This window comes from Canis aureus, chromosome 5 (genome assembly GCF_053574225.1).
Source record: "Canis aureus isolate CA01 chromosome 5, VMU_Caureus_v.1.0, whole genome shotgun sequence".
Lineage (NCBI taxonomy): Eukaryota > Metazoa > Chordata > Mammalia > Carnivora > Canidae > Canis > Canis aureus.
The window spans coordinates 42,744,683-42,768,480 of record NC_135615.1 but is presented as its reverse complement, the minus strand read 5'-3'; the positions used below and the strand labels follow the sequence as shown (position 1 = coordinate 42,768,480).

Genomic DNA, 23,798 nt, shown 5'->3' with positions numbered 1-23,798 from the left:
GGGTATTTTTCTTTAATTTAATGTATCACTTTGTTTTTAATAAGAGTGTACATACAGAGCGAATGCCTGCCTTGGGTAGGGGCTCTGAGGCATTTTTCTTTCTGTCTGACCTTGAATACATAGTAATTTCCTACTGTATTTTAGATTTCTCCCCCATGTCCAGGGAAGTTGGTACTTCTCATTCTAACAGCTGTGGAATACTTTGAATCCAGGACAAAAGGACAATACAAATAAGACAACATACACTGAGAGAGTTACTTTGCTAGACTAGTCCTTATGAAAACCTTCTAAACCCAGACAAAAGAGCGCAGTGCAAGATGACTTATTGTTGAGTGAAATTGCGCTTGGGAGTATGGTAGATGGCAGCAAGGATTATGAAATCTCAACATATGACTTAAATAAAAATTCATTTAATTTTTATTGTTTATTTAACTGTTACGCCAGCTTTAACTTTTGCCTGAAATCAAAACAGTCATTCAAGGGCCCTTGCAAAGTAAAAGAAATTTCCCATAATAAATCTTGTTATAAATGATCTTTGGGCAGCCCAGGTGGCTCAGCGGTTTAGCGCTGCCTTCAGCCCAGGGCCTGATCCTGGAGACCCCTGATCCGGGAGACGTCAGGCTCTGTGCATGGAGACTGCTTCTCCCTCTGCCTGTGTCTCTGCCTCTCTCTCTTTCTCTCTCTGTGTCTATCATGAATAGATAAATAAAATATTTTTTTAATGATCTTTGTAGAAATTGTGAAAGATCCTCAATCTCACTATTTTCCGTGAGTTCCAATCAATATTAATTCAATTGAACTTCGTGGTGGTCACTGTGACAGGTACTATGAGTACAAAGATGAATTAGAAAATACAGTTTTACCCTTAAGTGGAACTCAGTCATCTAAAAAATACCTACAGTGTAAATGAATTATGGTCACAGCTTCCAAACTTTTCTTTCTGCATTTCTGTTTACCCATTTAGTCTGTTCCATCTTCAGTTGCCAGAGGATTGTTGCTAAATTCAAAATGTGATCAAGTCACTCCCCTGTATGAACGTTTGGTGACTACCCATTGCTGTGGGCGTGAAGTCCGAAGCTGAGACTGTTCTCCATCAGCCACTCTCTGCCTGCCTCTCTGAGCTCATCTCTGAGCTCTTGCCTGTATGTTTCTCCATAGCATCATTCATATACTCTTTTACCTGTAGACCTTCATACTCAGTGCTCTGTCCACCCTGAACATTCTTCTTTCCCCCTCCAACCTTTGCTGACTGATTCCTTCTCATGTCACACATCCTTTTTTTTTTTTTTTTTTTTTGGTAGCACTTTCCCTAAACAGTCCTTTCTGGCCCACCAAGACTCTTATGATTCCTATCTCCTATCATATGTGCAACTACTACACTGTATAAAACTGCTGATTCCTCCTCTGCAAAGGTCAAGGACCCTGTGTCTCCTGTTTAGCACAGACATCCCCCGCTCATGATGCTTCATCAATTTATGTGAATTGATGAATAAATAAGTTGAAGAATGAATGACAAATACTATAAGAAATACCTTCAAAGTGAAAATGAAATCCAGATGAGGGGAAAAAGTTATTCCATCGGACCTAGGCCCTAAAGGATGTGTGGGAAGGGGGCATCTGGGTGGCGCAGTTAAGTGACCGACTCTTGGTTTCCACTTGGGTTGTGATCTTTGGGTCATGAGATCGAGCCCAGTGTTAGGCTCTGTGCTCAGTGCAGTCTGCTTGAGACTCTCCTTCCCTCTCTCTCTGCCCCCCCCCCCCCAATAAATCTTTTTTAAAAAAGGATGCATGGGAAGGAGTTCAACAGGATATTAAGAAAGGAAAAGGCATGCATGAGCAAAGCCAAGGGTTTGCAGAATAGAGCAGTACAGGATGAATCCTACCTGCTTCAGATCCCAAATTCGACATCACTTCTACCAACCCTTCCTAAGAAGCCTCCCTAAAGAGGTTAGATGTCTCTGGTATGTGTGCTAAGAGAGCTCTCTCTTATTTTACACTTTATGAAGTATGTTTCTGATGTAGTCTTAAATCTGAGGTCAAAAAATAATATCTATTAGGAATAATAAGTTTTGGATTTTTTTTCCAGAGAGAGAGCATGAGCGAGGGTGGAAGTGGGGCAGAGGGGAGAGAGAAGCAGAGGGAGAGGGAAAAGCGGATTCTCCACTGAACAGGGAGCCCAGTTCGGGGCTCGATCCCAGGACTCTGGGATCCTACCTAAGCCAAAGGCCGACACTTAACCGACTAAGCCACCAAGGTGGCCCAGGTTTGGAGTTTTATTTAGCATTCTTTCATATGAAAAACTTAACATGTTAACTTTAAATAATTAATAATAAAAATTAAAATAATGATTGCTATTATAATCAGGTGATAAAGAAGGCATTACCGTGGAAGATGAGGAAAGAAAAACAAACATAAAAAAGACATACACGCCTGGCACCCTACAATCCTGAAGATGCATAATCTCTACCATAATGAATGTCAGCCTTTCAAATTCATTTTCTTCTAACAGATGTGTAATGGGTAAAAAGTCTTTTGACCCCATAGCCACACCACCACATTCCCTTTACATAGGGAAACTAGGACTCTAGTACTGCACTGGCTTAAACAGTAGCCCCCTGTCCTTTATATCAAATTGCTGTGTCAGATTCATGAATGCACAGTGAAACTGTTTTCGTATACAGAGAAAGGTTTAAGAAGTGATAATATGTCTTTGCCAGATCACCAGGAATCAGGTAAGCAGTTCAATTCATTCATTTTAAACACTAACAACATTTAACTTAAAGCATAATCTTTAAAAAAAAAAAAAAAAAAAAGCGGGGGAGATGACTGAAACAAACTCCCAGGGCTTCGGTAGAGTAGAACATCCAAATATTAATCACAGAGAAGTGGTGAAGCGTTTAGCTTCACACATATGAACTTTAGCCCTTTGGTATTATAGTTGCCTTGCAAATCATGACTCAGAGGCAACAGCCTTATTGGAACCTCCAAGATTAATAATGACTTTATTCAGCTTATAGCTTAGGGCAGAACCAGCTGCAAAGCCAAGACTCCTGGGCATTCTGATCCTGTCAATGCAGGTCCCATTTCCCCAAAAGCATAAATACGAATTCCATTAGTCTTTCCAGGGATCTCTGTGCTTTTCCTAGCCTCTTTTTTTTTTTTTTAACATGAACAGGTGATAAATGTGTTTCTTCTTCTCTTAAAATCTAAGCTAGCTTTTAGTAGTTAGAAAAATAATAGAAAAATAATAACCATGGTAATGATGATGATAACTTACTAATCATTTAACACACTTTAGCTCATTTATTCCTTATAAAAGCTCACTGCAGTAAATATATCTCTTTTTGCCTGCCTCTCCCCCTTCTTGTGTGAGTACTCTGTCAAATAAATAAATAAAATCTGTTTTTAAAAAGCCAGTTCTTCTGATTTCAGAGTCCAGTCTCTTAACCACTACATTCTACCATTCTATCTTCTAAGTCCCCAGCTGGCATTTGCACACCTTTGCCATCTCTTTAGCCTACTTACACCTAGAGCTGGCCTGTCCATCTTGTAAGAAATTGTTAATGTGTTAAGCTTTAGAAAGGGGCATCCTACTTGATCTTAGCTTGGGTCATAATCTCAGGTGGTGAGATCGAGCCCACCATTGGACTCATGTTGGGTTTGGAGACTGCCTGGGATTCTCTTTCTCTCTTTCCCTCTATTTCTTCCCCTTCACCACACCCATGCTAGCTCTCTCTCTGTCTCTCTCTCTCTTTTTCTGTCTTTAAAAAAAAAGAAGCAGCAGCTCTGAAGACTGACAGATGTGTATTTGAATTGCAGCTCTGCCATTTCTTAGCTGTGTAATTTTTTCAATCTCTGATCCTCAATTCCCTAAGAAATTATAGGAGTCAATATCTGAAAGGGTGAATTGGAACAGTTCAGTGAGTTAATGTACCTAACATTAGTGTACCTTAGCATCATGCCTGGCACAGAGTAAGAGCCCAGTAAGGTACACAGCCTCATTCAGGCTCAGCTCACAGAACACCTTCTCTAACAAGCCTTCATCTTCCTCAGTTAAAACTAAGCCACTGCTCCAGCATTTACCAACTCTATCATTTATTGCTTTCTAGAATTTGTTTTCTCTTTACACATATCTCTCTTCTTTTATAGGCTTTTTTTTAGCCAATAAAGGGTAAGAATGATGCTTAGGTTTTTTAACATCTATTAAAAGGTAAGAACAGTGCTCAATAAAGTGACCACATTCTTAACCAAATATGTGACCATACTTCTGACAAAGAATTGTGGTATTCTAGGATGTGAGAGCCAGTAGTCCATGTAGTTGGACATCAGTATATTAGAATATCTAGGATGTTTTTACTTTCTTGGACAGACTATGCAACCAGCATTATATCCTATGATCAATAGTATATTCATCATATTTAAATATTTATAAATTAATTTAATGTTTCCAATTTCTTTTTTTTATGTTTCAAATTTCTTGATTTAAAAAAATTCCGGTATAGTCAATATACAGTGTTATATTAGTTTCAGGTATACAATATAATGATTCAACAATTCTATATATTACTTAGTGGTCCTCATGATAAGTGTGCCCTTAATCTTCTTCACCTATTTCATTCATGCCCTCACCCATCTTCCTTCTGGCAACCATCAGTTTGTTCTCTATAGTTAAGAGTTGTTTTTTTCGTTGGTCTCTTTTATTCCTTGTTTGTTTTTTTTCTTAAATTCTACATATGAGTGAAATCATATAGTATTTGTCTTTCTCTGACTAACTTCATTTGCCATTATACCCTCTAGATCCATCCACGTTGCAAATGACAAGATTTTAGTCTGTTTTAAGGCCAAGTAATATTCTATTGCATATATATATATGTATTGCATGTATATATATATATATATACATATATACACACACACATATATATACACACACGTCAATCTTTTTTTAAGATTTATTCATTTATTTGAGAGAGTGCACAGGCAGGGGAAGGGGCAGAGGGAAAGAGAAGGGGGAAGCAGGCTCTCTGCTAAGCATGGGATCCTGACTCAGGGCTCCATCCTAGGACCCTGTGATCACAACCTGAGCCAAAACCAAGAGTTGGATGCTTAAACAACTAAGCTACCCAGGAACCCCCTACATATTCTTGTATCCCTGCATTTCCCTGCATCTATCATTGGGCATTTGGGCAGCTTCCATAATTTGGCTATCATAAATAATGCTGCAATAAACATAAGGGTGCATATATCTTTTCAAATTAGTGTTTTCAAATTCTTCAGGTAAATATCCAGTGGAATTACTGGATCATATGGTAATTTTATTTTTAATTTTTTGAGAAAACTCCATAATATTTTCCACAGTAGCTGTACCCAGTTTGCATTCCCACAAATTGTGCACAAGTGTTCCTTTTTTAATTTCTTGATTTTTTAATCTTGAAGTGTGCATGTCTTAAATAGAGAATAATGCTGAATGGGAATTTAAAACCTGGACATTTTGTTATAAAAAATAGCTGCTTGATGTTCCTAAACACTAAAACACATAAAAGGGCTAAAGCTGAGAGTAGATGATCTCAAGATTATTCCGAAGTCAGCATTTTACTTACAGTCTCCAGAAGTGATATGCAAGGAGAAACCATGGGGAAGAAGCAAAGAGGCCTCATCTGCTCATGTTAATGTCACTCACCTCTCTCTTTGGTTTCCCTGTCTCAATTTTGTTTTTTTCTTTTGTTTTTTTTTTTGTTGTTGTTGTTGTTGTTGTTGTTTTGGGTTTTTTTTGCAGTTTTATACATTTATTTGACAATCAGCGATTAGTTCTCATCCACATTAACAGTCTGTAGATTTTTGAAAGTGGTGACAGGTACGTAGGTAACCAGCGTGTAGAGCTTGTTTGGTGAATCTTCATCCTCATTACATTTTCTGGACAACCGCACACAGATATGGTATGGAACATTCCTTATTCCTTTGGCCCAGACAGCTTTGTTGAGTCTGGTGTCAATGCGCACATCTGGAGTTCCCATCTCCTTCATGGCAAATTTCTGGATCTCTTTGAGTGCCCAAGGGGCACACTTCTTGAAACCCACTCCATGGATACGTTTGTGAATGTTGATGGTGTATTCTCTGGTCACTACCTCGTTGATGGCAGAACGGCCCTTCTTCTTCTCGCCACCCTTCTTTGCGGGAGCCATTCTGCCAGGCCCTACTTGGAAAGGAAGCCCTGTCTCAATTTTGTGTCAGTGTTTAAATGAGTCTATAGAGAACCACAAATAAGAATAGCTTTGTTCTTATTTGAGGCCTTCCATAACTGTGGCACTTGAATTATTATTTTTTGCATATCTTCTTTCATTCTTATTCATTTTTTTTTAAGATTTTATTTATTTATTCATGAGAGACACAGAGAGAGAGAAACCGAGACAGAGGTGGAGGGAAAAGCAGGCTCCAAGCAGGGAGCCTGTCGTGGAACTCGATCCCGTGTCTCCAGGATCACGCCCCGGGCTGAAGGCGGCGCTAAACCGCTGAGCCACCCAGTTGCCCTTTCTTATTCAATTTAAACATCTTAGGGACAGCGCTTATAGGCTGGATCCCAGGACCCTGGGATCATGAACTGAGCCAAAGGCAGACGCTTAAGTGACTGAGCCACCCAGGCACCACTAATTACCTGATATCTTTAAGGGGATTGACCCTTAGTTGAACAATGCTTCTGTTCCTCCTCCAAATCATCTGCTGTGTCAGACATTGTCATTGACACAGGCTCCTAGGGTGGTCCAGACATTCCACCTGCTTGCAGTGATAACTTCAGGCCTTCCTTTATACTCTCCAGCATACTTCAGGGGTGGTGTTCCTCTTCATGGCTGGCAACCTCTTCTCTGGAAGGCTGACCTCAGGCCATTTAAGCCAAGGTAGCATAAGTGTCTGTCAGCTGATGACTGGATAAATGAGATGCAGTTTTAGGGCAGCCCGGGTGGCTCAGCGGTTTAGCACTGCCTTCAGCCCAGGGCCTGATCCTGGAGACCCGCATTGGGCTCCCTGCATGGAGCCTGCTTCTCCGTCTGCTTGTGTCTCTGCCTCTCTCTCTCTCTCTCTCTCTGTCTCTCATGAATAAATAAATAAAAATCTTTTTAAAAAAGAAATGCAGTTTTAACCATACAATGGAATATTATTCAGCCACAAAAAGATATGAAATGTCTGTACAACATTATAATATGAATGAACCTTGAGAATATGCTACAGTGGAAGAAGCCAGTCACATATTGTATGATTCCATTTGATACAAAATGTTCAGAATAGCAAAATCTATAGAGACAAAAAATAGATTAGTGTTTGCCTAGGGCTGGGAGAGTTTGGTGAGGGATAAGAAACAACGGCTAACAGGTATAGGGTTTCTTTTTTAGAGTGATAAAAAGTTCTGAAATTCATTATGGTGATGATTATACAATATTGTGAATATGCTAAAACCACTGAATTAATACACTTTCAAAGTGTAAATTTTATATGTGAATTATATCAGTAAAGCTGTCCAAGGAGGGATGGAGGGGAAGGTAGCACAGCATGACAGACAATCATGAGATTGCCAGACACCCATCACAACTGGAAAAGACTTCACAAAGTTTCCCTTCACCAGGAGGATGTATGGAATCATCCTTGTGAAAGGATGCTTATTTATGGTATCCATAACAGTAACTTTCTGTGATGCTTTCTTTGTCTTGAACATGTTTCTAGCTTTTTAACCCTCTTCTTTTCCCTAGCCTTTATGGGACTAAGCTCAAAATAATTCCCAGACTAAAAAAAAAAAAAAAAAATGAAGTCAGGTACATAGTATTAATAATTTTTGGGAAAGGATTGTGAATTAAAATATAAAATATGACTATGGCATTGCACATTTTTGCTGCAAGCAGTACAAGAAAGCTGTTATTCATTATTTACCGTGGCAGAGAAGAATGTTCAAACCAGTAATAATGTTTAAAAGGAAGACACGATTCCATCAAAGTCTCCAAGTGTCAGAGTTGCCACATCCTTTTTCATTCTTATGGCCATGGTAGGTTCAGGGCTGCATTCTGTCTTGCCCCAACCAGTGAAGCATCCTGATTTCCTTCCTCTGGTCTAACCCTCCCTGGGAATTCACCGTCCATCATACTGCCTGAGCTACCTGTCTAAGATGCAAACATGGGGCAATGTGTAACCCAGGGCATTGCAGTCTAGATCGCAGTCTTGCATGAAGGCCTCCCCGCCTATGAACTCAGTCATTTTAAGCAAGTTACTTCATCTCTCTGTGAATCATTTTTCCCTATATTTAGGGAGGATGAAATGAGAGCAGTATGTTAAGTGCTTGGTCCAATGTCGAGCTCATAGCAGCCAGCCAGTCACTATGAGTTTTTATGATTACACTTATATTCAAATGCTTCATTTCTACCTCATGAAATCTAACCATTATCAATGAACTCTAACCATCAGTCATGCGGGAACCTGTGCAGTCTAACCCAGATTATCTGCTCCCTGTTCACAACCTTCTCTAAATGCATCCGGCATATTTGTGACTCCCAGTACTTCTCAAGCAGTTTCTCTGCCATTCCTGTATCTCTAATCCGAAAAGCCCTTTCTTCATCCAGGAAGACTGTAAAGCTATGAAGTGACTGTGAAGCTTTTTTTTTTTTTTTTTTAAGATTTTATTTATTTATTCATGAGAGACACACAGAGAGAGGCAGAGACATAGACAGAGGGAGAAGCAGGCTCCATGCAGGGAGCCCTATGTGGGACTCAATCACGCCCTGAGCCAAAGGCAGATGCTCAACCACTGAGCCACCCAGGCGTCCCGACTGTGAAGTTTTTCTCAAATTCCTTCTTTCTCTGTTCTGAGAACACTATAGGGGTTTGAGAGAGAGTTGGGAGTTATATTTTATAGGAAAAACAAACAGGACCCCCAATGGACTACAGGAAAGGAATGATGGATACCAGAAGAAAGGATGGCTTCTGAGCTTAGATCTGGAATGACTGGACCCATGGTGGTGCATTTATTAATATGGGAAAGCCTGGAGAGAATGAGACTGTGAGGGACTAGTAGTAAAGATATCCATGTTAATTAGGTTAGGTTTGATACACCAGTGGATTTGGTAAGTAAGATTTTGAATATGTGACTCGAGGTTTGGGGAATGGTTAGGGTTATGGGGAGTCAGTCATAACCCTATAAGTGGGGCCAGTGGAGATAACTTTGGAGAACCCAGAGGACCAGCAACATCTAAAGATCAGCTAGAGGAAGAGAAACCTGCTAAACAAAAACAGGTGATTTCACTCCCCTAACACTTGCTTTAAATTAAACACTGTCTCATTTATCCTTGTGCCTAATAGTGTTCATCATAAAAATCCAATAAATTCTTGTTAATTCATTTCAGTTTTATTTTTTTTAAGATTTTACTTATTTATTCATGAGAGACAGACAGAGAGAGAGAGAGAGAGAGAGAGAGGCAGAGGGAGAAGCAGACTCCATGTTCAGGAGCCTGACGTGGGACTCGATCCCGGGACTCCAGGATCACACCCTGGGCCGAAGGCAGGCGCTAAACCGCTGAGCCACTCAGGGATCCCTCATTTCAGTTTTAAAGGCAAAGAATGGTAGTCCCTTCATCTCCCAGCTATACACTTCAATGGTCTGACAACATTTGCAAAATAATCATGAAGAATGACTCTAGAATCCAGCTTAGGGAAGAGTGTGGTGGACATTTCCATTACTTTTGGAGACAGAATGGTCCTCCCTACCTCCTAACGTCTTCCTATCCCTTTCCTTAGGGTCACACTCCAGAGGGCATGGCCCTGCTCATGTGGTGATGGCAGAAAGCCCAGGATCTCAGCATGGTCCTGCAGGCTAAATACCAGGGGGCTTGAGAGAACAGCAGCTGCTGAAACATATGGGTGACCAGTAGGAATTCCCTTTAGTTTTGGACTGAAGTACCTCCATGTACACAATACCCCATTTTCTGAAAGATTGTGTGAGAAACTTCCTCTAGTATCTTGTTTATGTTTTTCCCATTGACTAACAATTAGTGTCCAAATTTTTTGATCTCCTTATTCCTGTGAAGCATTTAAGAATTTGTAAATCAAGACACGTCCCTCGTTTTGTCTCTTTTCTTGCTACTGTTCTGTTTAGGACTGCATCAGCTTTCATCTTGGTAAGATCAGTAGCCTTTTTTTTTTTTTTTTTTTTTTATCAGTAGCCTTCTTTCTCTGCAGTCTCCCCACCTCCAGTTTCTCCCAACTCCACCACCAGAATAACTACACCAAAGCATTTCCCTGTTAAGGTATCCACCTGCCAGGATCTTCAACAGCGTACCCACTGCTTACTGGAAATAAAAAAAAGATTACAAAATTTTAAGGTTGGCATTCCAGGTCCTCTGCAGTCTATCATTTCCAGGCAACCTCTCCAGCATTAGTGCCCATCAACCATACTCATGGGTTAATTGATTGGGCCCCCATTTTCCCTACAAAATACTTGCTGTGCCTTTTCTTTCCTGTATCTTAGCACCTGCCATTTCTTTCACCCAGGATGCCTCAACTGTTTCTATGTCCGTTGACCAATGCTGCCTTCTTCAAGAAGACTCCTTACTCACCTCATTGGGAGGAGTCGTTGTCTATACTTCTGAAACAACTAGTGTTTATTTTTTAAAGGCAGTAATCAGGTGATAATGATGATGATGATGATAATGATGAAGAAAGATAGATCGAGATAAAGGGTTTTTTGTTTGGTTTTTGTCTTGAGACTCATTTTCAATTTCAACGTAGTGTACCTACCACACTATAAAGAAGGAACGCAAACAATAATGACTGAATAAATGAGTTGCCCAATTCACCCAGTGTAATTAATCCTCACCTCTCACAGTTTATCCTTGTATGATTTGAGGTCTTTGTATATAGGATTTTCTTAAACTGTAAACTCTCTATGGGACATGAAGCCATCACATAGGTGAGTTCCGTTCACAAATACCAATTAAGGACCTGGTACATCCCAGATCTTATGATGGATTCTGAGAAGCAAGTTGTGAATAAGAAAATGCATTCCTGCCCTCACAAAGTTTACAGATTCATGGAGGTGTAACCACCATTAAATAATGAGGGCATATAATAATCTAGAGGTACTTCCAGGAGGAACTGATGTGGAAGCTGAGATTCGAAGGAAGCCATGAAAGCTAGCCAAACTAAACTCTAAGTGTGTGAGGCTGTGAGGATGAGGACCCAAGGGAGGACTTGTGAGGAGGCTGGGCAAAGCATGGAGAAAAATGAACAGGGTAAGGAAAGCCTTTATGGAAAGAGAGCAAGAATCAGAAAATTAAAGGGCATCTCTTGGACACCTGGGTGGCTTATTCAGTTAAGCCACTTTTTTTTTTTTTAAATTTCCTTTATTTATTCATGAGAGACACAGAGAGAGAGAGGTAGAGACACAGGCAGAGGGAGAAGCAGGCTCCAGGCAGGGCAGGGCGCCTGATATAGGACTCGATCCCGGGTCTCCAGGACCACGACCTGGGCCGAAGGCGGTGCTAAACCGCTGAGCCACCCGGGTTGCCCAAGTCACTGACTCTTGATCTCAGCTCTGGTCTTCATCTCGGCGTTGTGAGTTCAAGCCGCACATCAGGCTCCAAGTTGGGCATGGAGCCTACTTAAAATAAAGGCATTCATTTTTTTTTTCTTTTCGTTTCTTTTTTTTTTTTTTTTTTTTTTTAAGAGAGAGAGTCAATGGGAGGAGAAGAGGTGGATGAAGAAATAGAATCTTAAACAAGCTCCATGCTCAGCACAGAGTCCAATTCGGGTTGGCTCAATCTCACGACCCTGAGATCATGACCTGTGTGGAAATCCAGAATAGGCTGCTTAACTGACTGAGCCACCCAGGCACTCCATAAAGGGGATTTCTTATGGCTGAGGAGTAATTGAGTGAATTGGAAGAGATAAGTCTAGGGCAGGTTTAGGCATAAAAAGCACTCCGAGATGTGAAAGTTTATTCTAATACTCATAGATCTTTGGAGGATTTCGAGCAGGGCATTGACATGACCAGACCGTATCTTCGGAAAGATGGCTCTAAATTCACGTGCCAAGTGGATGGGGGGATCTGGGGCCAGGAGCCGTCAGGTGCAGGGTCATACAGGCAGTTGGGGCCGAGGGACACAGCCTGGCCCTCGGCCCAGGTCCCTGCCACAGCAGTAACCGCCATCTCTGCCTCTCCCCAGGGCTTCCAGGGCAGCAGCTGAGGACACCTTACCACGGAGCACCACGCAGTAGACGCTGAAACATCACACCCATGATAAGAAGCAGTAACATGGCAGCACCTGTTTGAAAGGCACTACAACACAAGATTCCCTTTAGAAAGGAACAATGTCCAAGAAAGGGCGAAATAAGGGCGAGAAGCCCGAAGCGCTCATCGTCGCCCTTCAAGCTGCTAATGAAGACCTCAGGACCAAGCTCACAGACATCCAGATCGAGCTGCATCAAGAGAAGTCCAAGGTGAGTGAGACCACATCCTTGAGAACGGCTCCAGCCCCCCTCTGCCCGCTGGCCCTCCCAGGGGCTCCTCTCCCCAGGTGCCGGGGAGAACAACAACCCTGTCCTTACGGAAATTCTCTTGTGTGTGGCAGAGGGACTCAGGCACAGGATCACAGAAGGTGAGGATAACATGCTTGTGAGACACGCCCGCCTCCTCTGGAAGCCTGGTTCAGGAAGCCAGGTCGAAACCCAGATGACCCGCACCCCCACTGCCTCCCAGCGCTTCATAGCAGTATGACCCTGGGCAAGTTCCACTCTGCCCTCTGTGCGAGCTCCCCACTATGGTACAGAGCAGTCTTTCTTAAGTATATCACATCAGGTCACCCCCCTGCTCAAACCCTTCAGTGGCTTCCTACCTTTCTCAAAGTCCAAGGATTTGGGCAGCCTGGGTGGCTCAGCGGTTTAGCGTCTGCCTTCGGCCCAGGACGTGATCTTGGAGTCCCAAGATCGAGTCCCACGTTGGGCTCCCTGCATGGAGCCTGCTTCTCCCTCTGCCTCTCTCTCTCTCTCTCTCTCTCTCTCTCTCTGTCTCTGTCTCTCATGAATAAATAAAAAAATCTTAAAAAATAAAGAAAACAAAGGATTGTCTCTACCACTACACTCTACCACTACAGGATGTTTCTTCCACCTCTCCTTGACTCATCTCCCACAGCTTTCGCCCTCCCTCCGGGTGACTCTGTTCCACCCATTTTGCTGGATCAAGAGATACGCTGATCACTTTTCGGGCCCTTGCCTGACTTCTCCCAGGCAGCTCTATGCCTCTTTTCAGGCATCTGCTCCACTACCTTTCGCCTACCACAGTGACTAAGACACAAGACTTGCTCTATCCAGTTACTCCCACAGTCTGATTATTTTGATTCATTTCATAGCGATTTATGTATTTATTCATTTATTCGTTTAGTGCTTATTTCTGCTGTCCAGTGTAATCTCCATGAAAGCAGAGTCTTACCTGACCTCTCTATCCCTAGAGCTTATATAAATGCCTAGAACTAAAAAGCATAGTTAGCATGGGTTAGCTGAATGAGTAGAGGAATGAATGATAGGTGATTCATTTCTTCATCAGTAACATGTTACTGTCTCATAGTATGTAGAGCAGTTATGATGATTAAATGAGAAAATTCATATCAAATGCTCTGAGAGATGCCTGACACACAGTAAACTGAACAGTCATTCATAGTAATATTCTTTCTAATATGCTCTACACATGAATCAGTTACTAACTAGACTTAGGAAATCCATCTTTACTTCTCTGAATCTTATCTCATAGTTGGATATGCTAACACTTATCTCTCACTGAAAGCATTTTCAAATACTCAACACACATAAGATATTTTTGTTCCCTCCAAACCAGAAACAGCCATGTCAGCATAAAGTTGCCCTATTTAGATAACTCTGTATTAACAAAAATAAATGTTCCTGGTCAAGCTATTGATCAAAAACCAATAAATATCCTTATTACTTTTTTTATCTATCTCTTCTTCCTTGACATGACCATTAGATTTTAATCATTTATTTTCCCCAAAATCTGTTTCTCCTGATTTCAGCAATAATAAAGCTTGGCTCTGCTATAAAGTCCCTTGCCTCCTGTTGCAGCTAAGCCTTATAAAGGCTTGGAAGACCAGACCCCAGTGTAAAATTTGTAAATGAAGTCTTTTTCCATGAAGCTAAAAGGAATCTGATATCATAAAAACAAGCAAAAAGAACAAAACAAAACAAAAACATTTGTGTGAGAGTCAGAAGACCAGGGCATTGTGTTTATCCCTCCTCAGGGACAAGTTTAAGTGTCTCAGTATCTTGATCTGTAATTCAGATGACTGAGTCTGTTTCTCCATATCTGTATCTCTCAAGCATCACTGTGCATTAGAATAACCTGGGGGAACTTATTAAAAATTGATACCTTTGGACCCACAATCAAGAATTTTGATAAAGCAGGTGTGGTGAGGGCCAGGACTTGCAATGCTAGCAGATGGTTCAGGCAATCCCAATGGAGGTTCAGGCAATCCCTCTGCCTTTGTGTTGGCAAACACACCACTCTAAGATTCCTTCCAGGTCTGACGGTCTAAGAACATTCCATTGCTTTTAACTTTCCCAGGAGCAACGTAACATTTCAAGGGAGGCAGACTCCTTTAATTGTAGTAACGACAGGATGACAAACTACATTCATAGGGAGAAGCCTAGTAACCATAAACTGATGCTGATTTACAGAGAGCAGACTCATGAGGTTTCAGAAAGGCAGAGGTCCTGCAGACCCTACCACTGCCCATTTCCCACACATTCAAGCCTTTTAAAAGGAGTAAGTAACTCTTGAGCGTGGACAGGGCTGCCTGTTTATCCAGGGCCCAGCACTGGTATCTAAGCCAGCAGGTAAAGCATCATCTCCTCTTCCTCTGACAAGAGCCTGAAAGTCAGCCTTGTGTCCTTAACCTTCTCTCTGCTGGCTGCCCCCTGTCCCCCTCTCCGTGGCAGTTAATTACAGTCCCAGCACAGGGACTAAAAGGCCCACTGCCTGTCAGCCGACTTCCCCAGAGAGCAAAGGGAATTTAGAAGGCAAGCAAGTCAGAAAGCAATTTTATTAAAATAAATATGATTGTGTTTCCAAAGGCCCAGGCTTCAAGAGAGAGAATATAAACAATGCCAAGATGTGAATTCATATTCTCAGTCTGGCTTCTAGGCTATAATGATAAAATAACAATTCGACTACTGGGAAATGGGCTAGTTAAAGAATGGAAACCTTTGAAGCGATGGAGCATTACTCATTTTTCCAGAAAGACACATCACCCCTTGACATTTACAGAACACACTGCAGACAGAGCAGTCATAAATGCTTTAACTTGACTATATAAATAGCCACACTGTATTGAATGTTTACTATCTGTCACACGCTGTAATAAGCACATTTCATCCTGACATAATCACACCTCTTTCACAGAGCACCTGAGTGACCCTGAGCAGGTTATAAAAATCCCTCCATATTTTCCTTTTCTCATCCATCAAATGGGACAATAGCATCGTCTGCTTCATACGGATATATGTGTGCATGTTGGTCTTGAGCGATTACTTTGTGTCAAGCATGTTAAGTGTAATCATGTTAAGTGATTCGAGGGGTGCCTGGGTGGCTCATTTGGTTTAGCGTCCAATTCTTGGTTTCGGCTCAGGTCCTGATTTCAGGGTCCTGGGATCAAGCCTTGTGGTGGAATCTGTGCTCACAGCAGAGACTGCTTGTCCCCATACTTCCCCCTTTGCCCCTCCTTCCACTCGTGCTCTCTCTCTCAAATAAATAAATTTTAAAAATCTTTTTTTTTTTTTTTTAAGTATTATGATTTAGGGCAGCCTGGGTGGCTCAGCGGTTTAGTGCCGCCTTCAGCCCAGGGTGTGATCCTGGAGACCCGGGATCGATCCCATGTCGGGCTCCCTGCATGGAGCCTGCTTCTCCCTTTGCCTGTGTCTCTGCGCCTCTCTCTCTCTCTCTCATTCTGTGTCTCTCATGAATAAATAAATAAAATCTTAAAAAAAAAAGTATTATGATTTAATTATAAGTGGATGTTGTTTTCCCCATTTTACAGATGAGGAAACTGAGATTCAATGAAGTAAAGTAACTCACCCAGTGTCGCTTGATAGGAGGTGGGAGAGCTAGTTCTTCAACTCCCTTTGCTTCTCTTCCAGAGTCTCTGCTCATGTTTTCTTTTTTGATATATTTTCCCTAATTATATTGAGATTTAATCGATATATAATATTGTATTCATTTTAGGTGTACAATGTAGTGATTTGACCTATGTATACATTATAAAATGATGACAAGTCTACTCAACATCCATCATCTCATAGTTGTAATTCTTTTTTCTTGTGATAAGAACTCGTAAGATCTCTCTTCACAACTTCCAGATATATAATAAAGTATTGTTGACTATAGTCACTATGGTGACCATTACTCTCCAGAACAAATTTATCTTGTAACTAGAAGTTTGTCCCTTTTGGTCCCCTTCCCCCATTTTCCCCACACCTAGCCCCCTGCCTCTGACAGCCACCCTCATCTCTGTATTTGTAGGTTCAAATTTTTTAGATTCCACATATAAGTGAGATCACATAGTATTTGTTTTTCTGTCTCTGACTTATTTCACTTAGCAAAATCTCTCAAGGCTCATCTATGTTGTTGCTACTGGCAGGATTTCTTCCTTTTTAATGGCTTAATAACATTCCATTGTGCATGTGTGTATATATTATATACATATATGTATTATATGTATATAGTATGCATACATTTTCTTTATCCATTCATCCATTGATGGGCTTCGGTTGTTTCCATGTCTTGCAGAACCTATCCTCTTAAAAAAATGTGAAGGTCTGGAAAAAACTGGAAACCTTAGCAAAGGAAGAGAGAATATCAGAAGTTTACTCTCCACTATTAAGCAAATTTCAAATGAAGAAACAAAGTGCTGGGGGTGGGTGTAGGAACATACTTGAATCCTTCTCTCATAGACCTCTCTGCATTTCCACTGCAGGGAAATGAAACAAAAATAGGAGACATAATCAACATCTACTGAATAGAAATTTGTCTAAAAGATTTACTAAGCACTGATAGGAATAAACAGGTAAATAGGTCATTTTGACTGAACTCCAAGCATAATGCCTGAGAAGGTGGAACTATGGGGCCCCGTGGTGAAGAGGAGAGAACACAGTGGGACCACGGTGCCGTGTCTCCTTGCATTTCTGAGCCTGCATTTTCCCATCTATGAAATGAGTGGATTGTGGAGAGCATAGAGGTGCTATAGTCCTTCCAAAATGGTAGGGATTATATATATATAATCTTCTTTATCCATTCATCTGTCAAGGTTACATCTGAGACCGTGCATCTTCTTAAGCTATCCCCTAAGTAAAGTGTGCTTAGTGCTTTGAATGCTGCCTGGCATATAGGAGATGTTCAATACTATTTGTTGAATATATTTTCATGTTCCCTTTTTAAAACTTTCCCAACAACCCAACAACCCATGGCATAAATACTATGGCAGTATTTATTTAGATTGAAAACCCAGGGCTTGGGCAAGGAAAGAATTTCCACCCAGTTCTGGTTTGGGTTTTTTTGTTTTTGTTTTTGGGGAATTTTTTTTTTTTTTTTTTTTTTTTTTTTTTTGGACCAGTACCCTGAGCCAGGAGCCTTTGGTGTTTTCTATTGTTTGTCTCTCCTATGGACAGCATGAGGCCATGATCTGCTTCCCAGGGGTATGTGCTCACTAAGATTGCTGAGAAACATGGAATCCACCCACCAATTCTCTAGAGCTTCCTACTTTCCCTCAGAGTCAGGCTGCAGCTTCCCTGAACCCCATGGGCACAGTGCCAGAGGGCTTGGAGGCCCAGGAGCAGACAACAGGGCTCTGAGCTGGAGGCAGCAAAGCAGCAAGCCTGGGTTGCAAGTCTGGAGGAATGTGCTCCAGAAAGGAGTTTACGCTTCTAGAACAGCCCTCAGACTGCAGAGCACTTTTAGTCCTCCCAGCAAGCCTGAGAGAAAGGCACCGTGTGATTACTATTCTAATTTCACTGAGAAAGAAAATGAGTTCTGTTTAACTGATGTGCTCCCAATGACACAGCAAGTAGAGGAGCCAAAATGGGAGTTCCCAAATGACTTGGGTAAAGCTGAATATCTTGTTGCCTCTAGAACTCCCAGAAAATCAGCCAACCTTTGTCCTCAAGGGGTCTGCTCCAGAGCCTCCATGTTCAGGGCCCCAGTTTGAGATGCAGTATTTCTTTATGCACTTTTAGTTGTGTGTTCAGGAAGTGTCGTGCCTATAAGGAAGAAATGAAAAAATAAAATAAATAAATAAATAAATAAATAAATAAATAAATAAAAGCCATTGTACCTCTACAGGTTGTATAAAATTTCTACAAACGACCTTTGTATGGTGGCAGCTTTTCCCTCCTTCACATCTCCTGGCTGCGAGTTACTTAGTGCCCATGAGACTCCCTGCCTGCCTACTGTGAGTTTAGATGTCCTGGAACTTCCAACACAGATAATCCACACCAAAGCTTATGTTAGCTTGTCTTGCCTAGATAACCTCTCAACTTCCTCACTTTGGACAAGGCCATCCAATTTTTTAATCCTAGATTTCTAAGGTCACATTCAAGCTCAAACATCACCATCTTTATCTTGGCAGAATTTACACTGGCTTTCGAAGGCCAGAATGGGGTAGGCGTGAATGTTCTCCTTCTGACACAGTGTAAGTTCTCCCTAGTAGGATTAAATTTTCCTAGTGATTTTTTTCTTCCATAAAACTTCCAGGGCAGAAGGTCACCCCCTTGCCCTGTCCCACCCCACATCGCACTCCTGTGCACACATCATTTGAATTTCTTCTGAGTTAAGATTAGATGCCACCAATGCCAGGGAACTCAAAATATCCTCAGGAAACCCAATTTTGCCTTTGTTTTCAAGGTTTCTGTTAGGGAAATAGTTATTATGGTCTTAAAATATAGTAATAGTCATGTTAGTCTTATCCTGATAATATGGATTCTTGTTATTTCTGTTGTTGGTATTAATATAGCATTGCATGACATAATAGTATAGGTATGCACAATATATTCATCAAAATTCATATTGTACTATTTAACCATGTATTAATAATTACTCATCTCTCAGGTATTCCAGCCTCTCCAAAGTACTTTTGATAGGGCAGTACTTTTGGCTCAGTGGTTTAGCGCTGCCTTCAGCCCAGGGCGTGATCCTGGGAGACCCAGGATCAAGTCCCACGTCGGGCTCCCTGCATGGAGCCTACTTCTCCCTCTGCCTGTGTCTCTGCCTCTCTTTCTCTGTGTATCTCATGAATAAATATATAAAGTCTTTATAAAAGGAAAAAGAAAAAACAAAATACTTTTGATATATTATCTAAGTCAGCCTTCATCATGACCATATTGGGAATGAGACCCCAAAATCCACTTTACACATAAGAAAACAGAGGCCTGGGGGAGGTAAACAGCTTGCTAGACGTTTCAGAGTGAACAAGGAGCTGGTGTCTGTGTGGCTCAGTCTGTTGAGCCGGACTCTTGGTTTCGGCTCTGGTCACGATCTCAGGGTCATGAGATTGATCTTTGTAAGAACCCTGCATTGGGCTCCGGGCTCATCCTAGAGTTTGCTTCTCCCTCCCCTTCTGCCCCTCCCCCAGCTGATGCGTGCACATGCACTCTCTTAATAGGTACATACATACATGCATACATACATACATACATAATTTTTTTAAGAGAGGGCACAGGGAGTCTTGAACCTGACCCAGACCTGGCTCCTGGCCCACGCTGGGCACTAAGCAGCCTTCTTCATGCTCTGCTTGTGCAGAGACTTGTCCTCATCTTTCTCCTCTGACATTCGGATGACACGGATACTACCTACATCACAAAGCTGTCAAGGTTAATGTGGTGATGTGTGTGAAGCCTTTAGAAAGGTGCCTAACTCACAGTAAGCCCTCAATAAATGCTATTATGTGATCCAGTGGAAATGTTTCAGAGAAAATGTTTCAGAGAAACATTTCCACTTATCAAAATTGATTCTTTCTTCTACTACATATTTTTTTTCCACCTCAAGCATTATCTTCAAATTTTTCATTGTTAGTCAAGAGCAGTTCTTTCTCTTTGTGTATGATTTATGTTAAGATAGTAAAGTCTATTATCTTACTGATACAATCTAAGCTGCAAATAATTTTCAGAAAACAATTTTACTACCAAAATTTTAATTGGGTTTTTTTCCTTCCCAAATGTCAGTCACATCCTTTGTGTCTCCCTCATAGTAAAACACGTCTCCCAAGCTTAAAAAACAAGTCATACCTAGAAATCCTGCAAAAATGCCAGTTTCCATGGCAACCAAAATAAGCAGACATGAAAAATGCCAAATGTAATCAATCAATGCCTTTGAATTTTCTTTGGGTTCTCTGGATTCCTTTAAGTGATGGACAAGAAGGCCAGTGTTTGTTTGTGTTTGTTTCTATCTTCAGACTGAAATATATTTTCCGTACACCTGTATTTTCATTTTTTTCTTTTTTATTCATCTCCAGTCTACACACAAAATATCAGTGTTTATAATTTGAGAGAAATGACAGGATTACAGAGTGAAGCAATCTAATGTACCTGCCAAGAATTTGACAAAAATAACTTTATGTCATGAATATCTCCTCTTACATCTAGTAATGATATTACCTTACATTTCATAATACTTTACAGTTCAAGGTACTTTCCCATGCATTATCTAATTTAAACCTAAAAATAATCCTATTATGGCTAATTTTTAAGCATAATGAGAGATCCTCAAAAGTTAGATAAAGCAATGTTCTTAGATACAGCAGACTGTGAAATCAGAATGCAAACCTAGACTTCCTTATCCTTTGTCCATTTTTACTAGTTTTTTATTGTTCTCCGAAGAACTGCTAAAACTTCTCTTAGTAAGTTGCTACCTGACAGCCCTCTAGTCATGATACTGTTCCAAATACCTAATGTAAATAGATCCTGCTGAAACTGAGGATGACTAATTTCCTATTACTGGAGCTAAAGTTAACTTTCCCAAGGTCCCAGATGCAAGGTAAATTATCAGAGTTCCAAAATCAGTGAAAAAGAAGGTCTCTTTTTTCACAAAAACTGCATTATTAGAAGAGAAATCAGCACATTTTTTCTTTAGAGGGCAAAATAGTACATATTTTTGGCTTTGTGGGCCGGGCCCTCTGAGACTGCTTAATTACATTGTTGCATAAAAGCAGCTGTAGACAATATGTAAATAGAAGAGCATTGGTATGTTTCAATAAAGCTTTATTCACAAAAATGGAGGCAGGAAATTATCTGTTCCATGGGCTATAGTTTGCCCACCCATGCGAGAAGATACTCACTTGACTTTATTCTAGAAAAATGGGGAGTAAGATTTATGTTGTCCTTACTGAGGCACTTAGAGAAATATCAAGCAGAGGACAGGCATTCTTAGATGTGAGGGGTATTTTTGTTTTATTGTTGTTTTACGTAAGGAAGGGATGGATGCTCTATAAAACAGGGTTGCTCCAGGAAACCCTACAAGTCTGTGTTCTCTAAACTATATGACAGGACATATTATTCTTGCCTCTGATTAGAGGGCTAGGTATGGAAACACATACCTTCTTTAATTGCACACACACTCTCAGGCTCCTTATTATATATTGTGCTAGCAACTACTGGGTAGACAAAGATGAACAAGGTTCATTGGCAGCCTTCTAGCAGTTTGTAGTGTGGAATAGGAGCAGGAGAAGAGATAGTGAAGACAGACAAGCATGCAAAAAAAAAAAAAAAAAAAAGCCAAACCATAGCATAAAGAAAAGTGTGATAAGGAGCAGTAAGGCAGTATTAACAAAGTACACAGAAAAGACATAGGCAGGAGAAACAAGGTTTGTCCTGGGTGGTCAGGGGTGGTATGACTGAAGAGGGTGACATCCAGCTGGCCATGAGGAATGAGAGAATCCCAAAGGAAGCTAAGGGAAGGAAGGTCAGGAAGAAGAAAACAGCCATATAGATACAGAGATTCAGGGCATGTACAGGGAAAAACATAATCCCCAGTGCCTGCTGTGTGGGACAGATCAGAAGTACAGTGAGAAGCAGAAATGGGAGCTGTAAGTCCATCCAAATCTGAGAGCCTGAAAGGTGGAGCTGAGGTGTTGGGACTTCATTCCACAACCTAAAGGAGGCCTGGGTGGTTTTTTAGCAAGGTGCATAAATCAGATCAGAACTAGGCTTTACTGGGGTGCCTTGCTGGTGCCCTTGGTTAAACACCCAACTATTGGTTTCAGCTCAGGTAGTGATCTTGGCATGGTGAGATCGAGCCTAGAGTTGGGCTCAACAGTCTGTGTGGAAACTGCTTGGGACTCTCTCTCTTTGCCCCTCCCCACCATGCTTGTGCGCTCTCTCTCTCTCTCTCTCTCTCTCTCTCAAATAACTACATAAATCTTTAAAAAAAAAATAGAACTGTGTTTTACTAAGAGAAATATCACTATCAGTGTAGGGAAAGCCTGCTTCATTCAACACACCAACAACCCTAGAGGAAAGCTGTCCATGTTATATTTATAATATTATATTTATAATATTTATAATATGATCCACAAATGCAAGCCATGTGTGTGATTTTTAAATTTCTTGTAACCACGATTATAAAATGTGAAGAAGTCATTGGTTTTAATAATATAGTTTATTTAATCTAATTTATCCAAAGTATTATAATTTTCACATGTAATCAATATAAAAATCATTAATGAGATTTCTTACATTCTTTATCTTATACTAAGACTTCAAAATCTGGTGTGTATTTTCATTTAGAGCAAGTCTCAATTCAGGCTTGGGATATTCCAAGTGCTCAGTGTAGCTAGTGATCATAGTATTGGGCCACACAGCTCTAGAGCATATGTAATAATAAGCATCCAGGAAGGGACCTTGGCCTGCACTATAGGCAAGATTAAAAGACAGTCATTTAAGGATGCTTGGCTATTTATTTTGCCAAGTTTCCTTGTGCCCTGAGTTCTTTTAGGATAACCAACGTGGTGCTAATTGTTGTGCCTTTAAAATAAAATTCATAAATTGCCATGTGGACTTAGAAAATCCTGTTCTAGCCAAAGGTAGGTACTGTTAAGGTAAGTAAAACCTCATATGCTTTACATTTTAATTACAATAGTCTCAATAAGGAGTTTGAATCTTAATAATTTACAGCTGGAGAGGCTCTTCACCATTATTTCATGAAACATTCCAATTTTACAAATGGCAGAGACCCAATTTCACTGAACCAGATATAACTCACAGGGCTGCCTAATTCTTCCCTTTTTCCGGGTTATTGTGTGTGTGTGTGTGTGAGAGAGAGAGAGAGAGAGAGAGCCAGAGTGAGTGTGTGATTCTCTGGGTACAGGACAGGATCCGAGAAACAAAGACAGGCAGCAGAGACAAGGAGAGGGGTGGAAGACAGTAGTAAAGAACATTTGCTAAGAGGCTTTTCCAAGCTACAAATGCCAGGACCCCACCCTGACCTACTGAATCAGAGCCAGACTCACAACCAGATTAAGGTAGTGCCATGACTAAGCTATAAGGAGACCTGCATTATCATTGGGAATGAAACAAAACAGATTTTGTTTAACCAAAATATCTAAAACGTTTAAGTGTTAGAAGGAATACTTTATTAAACTGCTTGGAGGGTTAGTTGCAGGGGTGGGGGAGCAGGAGAGGGAGCTGAGTGGGATAGGGAAGGGACATTGTGGAGCATGCAGAACTTAACAGCCACCAGACCCCTTTAATAGAAAGATGGCCCAGTGAACTGTGGTGTT

General features: G+C 40.9%; 1 protein-coding gene and 1 pseudogene across 23 annotated transcripts in view; one reads left to right on the top strand and one right to left on the bottom strand.

The window, feature by feature from the left end:
- Positions 1-23,798, top strand: part of JAKMIP2 (janus kinase and microtubule interacting protein 2) — a 177,827-nt gene that overhangs the window by 88,319 nt on the left and 65,710 nt on the right. For all 23 annotated transcript variants that reach the window (XR_013379731.1, XM_077897752.1, XM_077897771.1 and 20 more), the window contains one exon: positions 12,198-12,471. Coding sequence is in view for 22 of the 23 variants with exons in the window: in XM_077897752.1 (XP_077753878.1) it covers positions 12,343-12,471 (129 nt within the window). In the remaining variant the exon portion in view is untranslated. The remainder of the gene's footprint in view (positions 1-12,197; positions 12,472-23,798) is intronic.
- On the bottom strand, positions 5,777-6,202 carry LOC144313411 (large ribosomal subunit protein eL31 pseudogene; annotated as a pseudogene).